At 39.1% G+C, this 12454-nt stretch overlaps 1 protein-coding gene across 2 annotated transcripts in view; it reads left to right on the top strand.

Annotated features, from left to right (window-relative positions):
- pacs2 (phosphofurin acidic cluster sorting protein 2) overlaps positions 1-12454 on the top strand; it is a 72539-nt gene that overhangs the window by 36983 nt on the left and 23102 nt on the right. For both annotated transcript variants that reach the window (XM_014998581.2, XM_014998578.2), the window contains exons 2-4: positions 8287-8374; positions 8516-8605; positions 12265-12390. In XM_014998581.2, coding sequence (XP_014854067.2) covers positions 8287-8374; positions 8516-8605; positions 12265-12390 — 304 coding nt within the window. The remainder of the gene's footprint in view (positions 1-8286; positions 8375-8515; positions 8606-12264; positions 12391-12454) is intronic.

Here is a 12454-nt window from a genome sequence, read left to right as displayed (position 1 = left end):
GTTGGCTTTATGTGCAGCATCTGTCGATTTACTGCCAGTGTTGTGTTTCAAACTTTAGGGGAAATCAGATCCGGCTTCGCCGCTGAGTTTGAGCTCAGCTCGGCCAGCCGGGGCTGGTCTCATGTGGTGAAGTCCGAAGATCATGTGTGCAGAGGCTTTCAGAGGAACAGGAATAGAAATCCAGCAGAAGTATTCACACCCCTTAAACTCTTGTATGTTTAGCTACATAGTGGATTTAGTTGAGATTTCATGAGGAACACCGATACATGTTGTCAAATAGTTACAAACTGTAGCAAAAATAAATCATGCTTTTTAATTTTTTTGGGCTGAATTAACATCTGAAATGTGTTCTGTGCATTTCCAATCAGACATCTTTTCTCTGATGCCCCTAAATAACATCCACCGCAACAAATTGCCTTCAGAAGTCACATACCGATCCACTTTTTTCACTTCCGATATCGATATCTAAGGTTTAGTATCAGCAGAAAACCAAACCTGAAATCATTTAAAATGTCTGTGTTTTTAGAAATAAATGTACTGAACTACAAATGTATAGTTCACTAAGTTTGGTCAAACATGTAAAAACAACTTTAATTTGTTCAGTCAGTGCAATTAGGACTATAACATCCAGTATGACGTAAATAATAAACAGAAGCTGACAAAAACAACAGGCTGATTAATTTGGTCAAAATGAAAAAAATAAACTTCAATAAACCTCTCAGAATGGTTCAGAAATTACAATTAGGAATATTTAAATATTACGTAAAATAAGTAATAAACCATGACGTCCCCAAAAAGCACAAAACATAGAATTACAATGAATAGATCTGCCCTTATGGATAGGGCACATTGTCACCAATACCGAGGTAGAATTGTTTTCAGTATTGGGATCGATAACGATTTTAATATTGGATCAGTGCATCTTTATACATAGTTATTCATTTCACGTTTGTCAGGAAGGTGCAGGACTGATTCATGAACAGGAAGTCCAGTTTTGTCCTGTAGTCAGACTTGAAGGGTTTCATCATGTGCAGGAATGTTTGGACTGCTGTAGCTAATGGCATGCTAATTAGCTTTACATCGTCTAATGAAGGGCTGCCATTTTGTGCTTGAGTGAAAAATCACTCCGCTTCACCCACGGCCTTCAAGAAACATGTGGAAGAGTATAATTTGTCGCATTTCGCTGTGAGAGTGGGAGAGCTGGACGTCAGAGCGGCCTGCTGAGGCGAACGCTGAAAGGTGATTTGGAATCCAATTTCAAGCCGACACTTTCAGAAATGGGATTTTCTCCAGAAATGAAAAGTTCCAGAAGCCTGGAGATTTCTTTTGTTGAAGGGCGACGTCGATGCTGTGCAGATTTTTCAACTCTTACCTGCTGTGAAATGACGTCTCTCTGCTCTCTCCCAGCTCAACTGTGACATGTAATCAAAATGAAATGATTTATCCTTATATAGGAGGATAAATCCTCCAGATTATCCTCTGCCTAATGGTGTGAACCTCTGAATTAATCCATACGTTCTTCATATAGTGTAATCACTGCTGAATTACAGAGTACTTTTTCTTGTTATTTGAGTGGCTAATCAGTGTTTAAATAATTAGCCTCCAACAATTCCTTTGGTTTATTTTTTTAAGTTTGTACATTTTCTCAAAACTCGAGGAACTTTTGTTTGTTAATGCGTGGCTTTCTGTTTTCCTGGATGCGACACCGGCCCATTCCCTTTAGCCACTTCCCTAGAATCCATGTTTGTCTTTTCACATCGTACAGTGAGTTGGACGGTAAAGGAGACACAACTCTAATCTCTGAGGCTCTTTCTGTTGGAGAACTGCAGCGGAAAGTAGCATCTCTGGTTCACCAGGTCTCCATGACAACCATTAAGTCAAGTCGGCGTTTATTTGCATAGCACAATTCATGGGCAAAGCAACACAATCGCAATCTATACATCAAGAAATAAATAAAAAAAATACTAGTAAAAGTGCAAAAATGCAAATGCACACATTGGCATATATTTACAATTGAACTTTGGGAGAGAAAAAAACGAGGTTTTTAATATTTAGGCATGAAATATTATGAAATAGTCATCTTCAGACAAAGAAGAAGACTAAGTACCGCACTGTTTACAAAAACATGTGCCAGTAATTTTGCTAATGGGAATTCAGTCAATAACGTGAATTTGAATAAATGTTTAGAAGTCTGTACTTTCAGAATACCATTAGGCCATTAGAGAATATCCAACCGCAATAAAATATTTTACACGTCTTTACCATTAAACATGGCCGACACCGTCTCTGGCTCCTGATAAGGTTTGGCTGCGGCGTGTGTTTACATTCTTTCTGTCTCCGATGAAGTGACACCAAAACAACTTCCAGATGGTTTTTCTGTTGTTTGTGTCGGATGAAATCTGTTGCAACGACGCTGAGAGGGCCTTTCTGCTCCTTGGCTCCGGGTTCGCCAGAGCATCTGCGTCGAGTCGACCACCGGATCTGGGATCGGGTCACCGTGTGTTTCAGCCAAGCCTCTAGGGGGAGGGCGGCTGCAGGGGAACGGAGAAGGATGCAGATTTCTCTGCTGTGCTCTCAGAACAGCGTCTGTTTGGGAATGTGTGTGTTGGTGAGCACAGATGTTAGGTAATGGGAACAAGGAGGCCTTCAGCGAAAGAGACGGCTGCTGTTTCTGTCCTTGTGTGGCGCGGAAGGAGCAGAGAGGCTGTTCCGGCTGCCAAACCGTTAGCTTTTATTAGCATCTTAGCGTCTTAACTGTTTAAGTTGCTTTGTGAGAGAATCTGCCCGATGATACGTCTTCCTTGTGTTTTCCTGATGTTTCAGCGATCTGAGTGAAATGAGGCACCGGTCGGTGTAAATATTTAACATCCTCGTTAATTCTAATCAGCATTGTCATTCCACTCGTAGAGCTGAAGACGGCACACATCTGGTTGAGCCCTGGTGAGACATCTGGAGCAGACATTACTGCTTTAACAATGAAATGTGAGAAAAATGCTGCTGGATTTTTTTGGTCCAGATAACAAAACTTTAAGGCGTGGTACCATGTGTTTTCCAAACACACAGTTCATTTTATAACACAGATTTTGTAACTATGTTACCTTCAGTTATTATAGAAATGCTGTATGTGTCATGTATGACTTAAAAGAAATGTAGACAGTCCTGCTCTTCTTGAAGCTCCGCCTTCAGGAAGTCATCACAACATGGCTCCTTTATTAACCCTTTAACAACGTTTTTATGAGCATAATGCTAAGAAGTAGCTCATATAATGAGCTCAGCAGATGGACAGTTCCACTAGATATTTGCTAATTGCTGCTGGCTAGTCTGAAGGAGTTGAGTGGGGAGGGCTGCTCTGTGAGTGGTTATAGGAAATTATTCTAATTCCTTGATAAACCGAGCTTACATGAACAAACGGCAAGAAGTTTTTCACCACTTCTGCTCCGTTTTCTTTTCTAAGTGCATCCCAGGACATCTGCAGTTGTTTGGCTGCTGTTGCCCCCCTCTACAGCCGCAGACCAACGTCCAGCCACCTTGCATATCTGAGATAGATGGAGCAGTGGGACTGGGATCAGTGGAGACTAGGAAGAATACCAAACAGGAGCAGGAAGAATGCTGAGCATTGTCTGGACGTGAGGAGCTCTCAGGACAATGCGAGCCTTCTTTTGGCCGGCGTCCATTGTGCCCCGGCCTTTTCTCGGGTGGTGTCAGCTGGAGTGGAGAAAGGTCTTCATTCAGGCTGCCGGGGGTTCCTTCAAACCTGCCATTGTCATCACTTCTTCTTCTTCTCCCGCAGTGTGTTTTTTTCCCCGTCTTGCGTCGAGGCTGATTGATACCCACTCGGCCGCAGAGCCGCTGCGTTGTAATTACGCCACTCAGCAAAGCGTGCACTTTCCGAAAGGCCTTCGCCCATACCGCCGCTGCTTGCTTTTGTTCACCGCCTCACCTTTCTGTTTCCTGTTCTCAAAATAGGAGATCTGCAGAGGAGTTAGATTACACGTGTGGTCAAGTCCTAATCGCGGTGAATGTGTGGTTCATCGGTGTATCGTTTCTTTCTTTTCTGCCTGCAGCAGGAGTTTCAGCCCACCTCTCGACGACATCCAATGCCGAGTTTTTTTTGTGTCCCAGGGTGATTTAGCCATGATGTCATTCCAAGCAACCACTCTGTTAATGGTTTAATTTTGCAGAGAAAGGGAAGCGAGTCACGTGATAAACGGACCTTTTCTGAGCTGCTGGTCTGAATGATTTAGTCAAAGAACCACAGAAAGCTCCTCTAAAGGAAATTTCTATCCCCCCCCTCATGGGAGGAAGCGTCTCCAAGATCGTGACAGGCTTGTTAAAGCACTTCTTACACACACACACATGCACACATGCACACTACCCTAACAATACCTCCATCGGTTTGCCAGCAGCCCAATATCCTGCTTTCCTTCGCTCTTTGCCTTGCTGAAGTGTTCATACCTCTGGATTTTCTTCTTGGGTTTTGTAACATTGTGACTGCAAACCTGATCAGATGGATGATGAACGGAGTCATGCAGAGTAATGTGATGAGGAAGCAAAATGATAGTTTAAGCAGCTTTTACTGCTACAAATCTGAAAAGTGTGGTGTGCATGTGAATTGAGACATATTTGGCTGTTAGTCTTTGTGAAGATTAATTTGTGTGTGTGTGTGTGTGTGTGTGCGTGCGTGCGTGCGTGCGTGCGTGCGTGCGTGTGTGTGTGTGTGTTGTTTATTGCAAAATAGTTTAAGCTCAATCAGATGGGATGGAGATCATCCATCCAGAATCAACCACAATCACAGATTCCCAATCAGATTTTGTTTTGGGATTTGACTAGGCCGTCCTCTACTGAGGTGTTTACTAATGCTCTCCGCGGCCTTCACAGAACAGTAAGACTTATACTGAAAATACATTTAGTTTATTTAATAAATTCAGGCGGCACCAATGATTATTTCTGTCATCGATTGTTCGTACGATAATTTTTTTTTTTTTAAATTGGCACATTCTGCAGATTTTTCATTTTAACTTTACTTAAGCATTTTTATGCAATATTAGACATACATTGAAATGTGCCAATAAACAAATAAATACATTTCTTTTTCAATTAAAATATACACTGTTTATTTTCTTTTACCTAAAATAAAATGGCAATATTCCCTTATTGAACATTTGATCATTTGTATCAAAGGATTCACATGCAGCTAAAAAAATACTTCTAACATCAACATGCGAAAAGCTCTGTCCTCTCTGCCTGACTTAGCATCAATGCAGTGTAGCACTGATCTATTGATTATTGTTTTTTCATTGACTGATTAATAACTGAATAGCAATCGGTGTTTAATAGGTGATTATGTCATTTATTTGTTTATTTTTACAGAATTCAAATTGGGTGAAGTTGCAGCATATTTGAGTCCATCAATATCTGCATTTTTTTCCTACTGTACGCTTGTGACCATGCATGGGTAAAACTGTTCATTTTTGAAGCACAATTGACATGATCCCAAAATGCCAGCTTTGTTTATAGTCAGTTTTCAGCTACTGTATTAGGAAATGTTGTGCAGTGCCTTCAGGATTTTTTATTTTTTTTGTATTAACTGTGCTCTGTGTAAGCTGCAACCCACTCTGTCTCTGCTGGAGCATTCGGCTTGCATACTAACAAAAACCGAAATAAAAACCTCCACAAGGTATAGATGTGAGGAGGTGGAGAAGAACGAACCAGTATGGGGATCCTGTGCTGTTGGAAAGAAATGGCTTCTTTTAAGGGATTATCAGGTCTTTTTTTCTTTTTCGTTCTTGCAGCCACAGTTTCTGGGTATTTATGACTGATAGTCTGCAGTTCTCTGAAATCAAAGCACTGATTAGCTTTGCAGCTCAGTTTTTTTTTATTTCAGTCTTTTACTCAAATGTTATTTAATTGTGACATTTTAAGGATTTGAATGATGGCAGCCTGGATGAAAATGCAACACGGAGCTAAAACAAATATGTGTTGCAGAGCAAGTAATAAAAAATATAAATAACACCTAAGGGGATATGATGTCATGTACAACTGTCAAAAAGACTAAACAATAAAAAGAAAAAAATACATTGATTTAAGTTTATTTTTATGACGTTTGAGTTCCTTAAAATTCAGATGGATTTGAAGTCGATTAAATCTTTGTATTTTTCTTGTGTCATCACTTCGTGTGAGCAGACAGCGAGGCCTCTTTTACTTTTTTGGAGCAAGAATAGATTTCTAAGTAAAGACATGCGAATGGTTTGAAAAACGATGACAAATATGAATAAAGGTTTTGGCTGAATCTTGATGTATCAAGAGTATTTAAGTACTCAGAGGATGAATTGATAAAAAAAAAACATCCCTGAAACATGAAAGAAACATACAAAATATTTTATTATTTATCCCCAAAAGAAGGACTTGATTTTAAAGAGCAAATGTTCTATTAGTATTTTTTACCAAGTGTTTGATGTGGGAGTTCAAAGAGAGCAAAACATCCGTCAGGATTGTTAGATGTCTGCATTCAGACACAAAATCAGTCTCTGAACCTCTAGCAGAGGCAGCAGATGGAAGATTAAACACTTATTTTTGTTTTAGCATCCAATTTAATATTACACAAAGTGAGCTAAACCAAACTAAAAGATTGTTTGGGGTGATAAAATGGCTGGTAAAGTGTGGATGCAACAGTTTACATCACAGTATCTTTAGAACAACAACAAATGGAAGTAAGTTTTTGATAATTCTCAGTAATTATGGTTGATAATCAAAATAAACAAGAGTGACCCCAGAGCTAATCCTTGTGGGACACCTTTGGCCACATAAAGGAAGCTGGAGGAAACGCCTTAAGCTCTTATATGTTCCTGTGTTGAAAATATTTATTTTTTTAAGCCAACCAAATGCATCTTTTTGATCATTCAATAATGATAATTTTTGTTTTATTAAGGTGTGACGCACAGTGTTGACAACTGTGGAGAAATCAATAAACAGTCTCAGGAAAATCAGACTGAAAACGAGATAATATACATCATAAGGAGTTAGATACTCTTTACTAGTCGCTCACTGACAGGAGTGAGATTTTAACAGGTAGCCCAGATCTCAGCAGGAAATCGTTTTGCTTTTTGAGACGATTCCAGATGTCAGGAAATCTTCCTCGTTTCCACAGAGAAGTTCAAAATGAGTCAGCTCAGTACAATTAGCTGCTTTTGAAAAGAAACAGATAATACAACAGTAAACCAGCATTATGTCACCGTTGGTAGGCCTAAATCAATTAACTGCATGATGAATTAAAAGTAACTGAATAATTTTCATTTGCTTGATTTTTCTCTTTTCTCTTTTTGCCAAAAACTGAATGATAAAAATCTTCAGTCTGGTGCTTTGAGCTCAACTATCCCTTCTATATGTCAAGATAATTTAGTTTACAAAGACTTCATAATTCATTTTATTTGTTGTTTCTGTTGTTTTCTTTATTTATTGTGGATATTTTAAATGTCTTCCAGTTCCAGTGTTTAAATGTTCATTATAATTTAAAGTTTATTGAGCTTTGAGAATCGGTTCTTGCATTACTGGACCTCTATTACTAGAAAATGGTCTCAAAGAAACAATATTATCGTGTATCGCAATAACTTCTGGAATAATTTATCGTCCAGGAAAGTTTGTTATCATGACAGGCCTAATGGTTGGTTGACTCTCTCCTCAGGTCCAGTGTTCAACATTAATAATGACATTTCTGTTGTATGAACTCTTTTAATACAAAACAATGTAACTTGATGAAACATTTTTTAATCGTAGAACAGAGGAATTCAAACCAAGACGTTGTTTGTTTTTCAAGTGACAATTTTGCTAATTTACATATTTTTGTACTATTTTAGACACATTACACCCCTTGTTAATTACTAAACCAATCTAAATCTAGGGCACAATGGGATTTTTAAGAAAGTATTCTCATGTCTAATCGTGTTTTTAACTTCTTTAATTTGGTCATTACTAACGAGCACATTAGCAAAGTAGGTTACATTTTCTACAGTTGCTGCAGAAAGTGATGCTGCCTCAGTGTAGAGTTAGTATGTGATTAGTAGAGCATGTGATTAATCTGTGTACGTGTCACAGCAATACCGACGTGATCAATCTGTTTACTCCTTGGAGGACGCCGGCGGGGCCGCAGCGATCTCCTCCGTAAACCGTTCCTCCCACTGTTTGATAAACAGACTGACTTGTTGTTCGTGACTCACCTGTTTGTGCATATGAAAACACTCCAGGAGAGCTGTCTGAACCTTTTGTCTGTTTGTGTGCGTCTCTCTGCAGACTGTGCAGCCTGACTCTTAAAAAGCTGGTGGTGTTGAAGGAGCTTGACAAAGAACTGATTTCTGTGGTCATCGCAGTCAAGATTCAGGTATGTATTTCTGTGTTTTGATATATATGTTGAAAAGAACCAATACATTGTCCAACCAAAGTCCCCTGCGAGCGTCTCATGAGGTCCAGTCTTGTACCTCCTAGAATGTTGTGAACATTTTTATAACTTTTTCTTCCACAGGGCTCCAAACGCATTTTGAGGTCCCATGAGATTGTGCTGCCACCTAGTGGGTCAGTTGAGACTGACCTGGCTCTCACCTTCTCACTGCAGGTAAAGCAGAACAAACACCCCATGTTGATGTTTGGTAGAGGTAATGTGTTTCTGTTTCAGTCTTGGCTCTACATGTGATGAACGAAGAACGCAGTGTCACATACTGAGATGTTATTTCCACGCAGTAGGAGCTCGTGCTTTAGTTTTAACTAGTTTTCTGCTTTAGATTCACAAACCGTTATGGAGGTTGCATCAGTTTTACATGAGCCGCTCCTAAAGTGAGTTTTTCTGAGGCGTAAGCGAGCCTCCAGACCAGCAGGGGGCCCCCAAGAGACCATGTTGTGTTTGGTTTTCGGTAGAGCATGGATTTGTTGTATGTTCCATAAACATAATATAAGGATAGACGCCTCATGGACCGCTCTCGCCTATTGTCGCTGACGAGATTTAGGGCGGCCATCTTGGAGCGGTACACCACTCCACTCAGCGTTATGTGTTTAGCAGCACAATGACGTATCAGCGCATTTAATCGATCATGACACGCTTTTTTGTTACTGGAAACCATATTCAAACATCTATCAAAGCAACATTTTATAAACAATTGTATTTTTTTAAGTATGTTTTTAATACATAGTTCATATTTAAATATGCTTAGAGGCTATAACAATAGAATAGGAATGGAATATTCTGATACTGATGTATGAAGAGCATATTACAAGCACACAGCCATCATAATTTATTTAATAAATTATTTAGTAATGTCAATATATATTTATATAACTATACAAACACAAATAATAATATATATTGGATACATGTTTGTATAGAGAGAGAGAGAGAGAGAGAGAAAGAACTCCTCGGCTGAAAAACATATACATATATGTGTTTTTCAGCTGAGGAGTTCTCGCTTCAGAGTGATTCAGCATCTGAGATTGAGTCCAAACTCCGATGTGAGATTCATCCGTGCTGCAGTGAATCCGTCTCTCTTTATAAATATCTCCCTCTTCTTCCTCACATCGTGTCTTTATGAAACTTTCAAAACAAAAACAGAAGATTTAGGATGTATCTTACTTTTGACAGAGTGAAAGAATATAAATAATAGTCTTGACCACCTGTGTAAACTTTGCCGGTGAATGTTATAACACATAATATAAGTTTTATAATATGTGTTATATTGTTTCATTTCTAATATAGGCTCTTGTGTCAGATAATCTGAGTCAATGTTAAATTATTTTTTTAGATTAACAGAATCTCAGTTAGCCTTCATAGCGGGGCTGAACCCGTATTACACCAAGCACTGTAGTAGGGCTGTTGTAAACGAATATTTTAGTAATCGAGTAATCTATCGATTATTCTTACGATTAATCGAGTAATCGGATAAAAAAAATATATAAAATGAAATATTGGTAAATCTGGCATAATACCGGTGTTACTATCAGATATCAATATCAGTCCAATTTTTCATATTTGAGCATCCCTAACAGTTGCTTTTTTGTAGTTTAGAAAACTAACCTGTAACAATAATAGCTCACTTTCTAAGTTAACCAGAAGAAAAGTTATAGAAAAATCTGAAATTATATTGAATTTAATAACAAAGAGGCAGGCTCACAAATATGCTTATAAAAAATGTCTACAATCCAGCTTTTAGTTTATGTATTCATCTTCAGTGAGTTTAATAGATTAATTAAACTCACCTTGCCACCTAACCTGTCACGCTTTGGGTTTGAAAATACGGGAAATGCCGCCTGGAGTGGGAGGAGAGGGCGAATGAACGAACGTAAGATGGGGTGGAGGGGAGGAAATAGACCAGCGGACTGACGAACCGTTAGACCGGGGGACGAACACGGGGGGAAGCAATATGGGATATTTACGACACCTTCACTGGTCACACTCAGAAACTCATCTACCGGCCATGTACGATGCGCTCCGCCACCCGTTTCTTCAGACCGGGATATGAAATTTATTGTGCGGTTCGTCGGTAAAGCTACATTTACACGGTAAGCATCAGCTACTCAGCCGCCCGCCCTGTTCAGTCTATCCGCTCACCTCAGCGCTCTTCCCGCCGTTCGCTTTCAACCAGCAGCCCCGGAGGAGAAATGCTGCCGTACTCCAGGCATTCCCCCAGTCATTTTAAGGTCGGGCATTATCATCAATCAATAAAATCCCCACGGGCCAATCTTGAAAATTGGACTTTATGCCGCTGAGACTTAGCTTTTGTCAACAACTCAGAGGCGGAAGTGAGAGCTTCGCGCAACGCAAATGAAGTCCCGGCCGGAACACGGTGCGCTAACTAATAAAACATAAATTAACGAAGCTTCGAGGCAGGTAAATTTTCCTCGAGGAATTTTAGTAATCGAGGTACTCGAATCATTCGAGGAATCGTTTCAGCCCTACACTGTAGCTAATATTAGCTGGTATCTCACCGGTAGACATAAATACAATAAAGTAATATTCTAATCACAAAATATACACAATAATATGTCCATCTTACTTGTGAAATGCTGTCTGTTGAGCCCTCACATCAATAATCCATCGATCCGAACAACAATATCCCTCAGTGCTGAGGCATCTTCTGCTGTTTTGATTGAGCAAAGTAGGAGGGACGACCGCTCCAAGATGGCCGCCGTATTTCCTGCGCCGGAGCGGCCAATGCGGGGTCTACTCTTATATTATGTCTATGGTATGTTCCAGTTTAACGTTTGAAAACCACTTAGACTTTTATCTGTTGTCCATTATGATAAATTAAAAAAATGACTCGAATGACGTTAATAACAGTAGTAGTACCGTCTAATTTATGATTATCTTCATAAATCGATCTTGGGTTCCACTGATTTTTGGAGATGGATACCAACAGAATAGCAACTTAAGTAGTTTATGTTCTTTTCACAAGCAGCCATATTGGATTAAAAGGTTGGAGTTGGAGTAAAATCTGCAACTTTCTTTAACCTTAACAGTCACTGCAGCTTCCCTATCGAGGATTTAACCAAGACTTCATGTTTATGGCTCATCACTTGGGATATATTAATGTAATATAAGATACTATTTTGAATTGTAATTGTTATTTTATAGCGATTTAGTTAATATCTTTCTTAAAATCGGACTATATTTGTTGACTTTAAACATCCCATGATGCCTCAGAAGAAGACTTAACTTAGAAGAAGAAAGATGGAGGGCTTTTTTCTGAGAGCTGTTTTACTGAGCTCCGACACTCTAGTAAATCATCCTGGCTATTATCTATGATTCATTCATCCTTGTTTGATTTACTGCAGTTCATCAGAATAATACGTCTGGCTCCTTATCGTCTCTGGATTAGTCAAACATACAACATCCTCCTCCCTGCACGTCTATGCTGCCAGACTTCATCTGTTTTTCTCAGTATTCCTTTCCACCTTATGCTGGCTTCCTCCTATATCTAACTTTGATCTTCTTCATCATTGCATTATCTGAGTTTGGCTTTGCATTAACATGTTCTTGTGTAATAAATTCACTATCACATATTCACTCCTTATATTGCAATTTAGCTAAAACTGACTTAAATGTGGTCATATACCAACCTGTATCTGCTTCAGCATTGACTTACTTTGAGCAGTGAAACTACAATTATTCATGTTTTGTCTTTGGTTTTTTAAGCAAAAAGAAAACCACTTGTTGATCTAAATGTCTCTTTTTACCAGATATTTTGTTTTTCATATTCTTTTTTTCTTGTTTTTGTTGTTTCTCAGTACCCACACTTCTTGAAAAGAGAAGGCAACAAGCTGCAGATAATGCTCCAGAGACGGAAAAGGTACAAGAACCGAACGATTTTGGGCTACAAGACTTTGGCCATGGGATCCATCGATATGGCAGAGGTACAGTGTGACCGCTTCGTATGACGCTCACTCATCTCCAGTTTGTTCACTCCAGATTTAAAGT

This window comes from Poecilia mexicana, unplaced genomic scaffold, assembly GCF_051168715.1.
Source record: "Poecilia mexicana isolate PSO_F unplaced genomic scaffold, ASM5116871v1 scaffold_22, whole genome shotgun sequence".
NCBI classification, from domain to species: Eukaryota; Metazoa; Chordata; class Actinopteri; order Cyprinodontiformes; family Poeciliidae; genus Poecilia; species Poecilia mexicana.
Note: the sequence above shows the minus strand (reverse complement) of the source record. Positions and strands in the feature narration are given on the sequence as shown.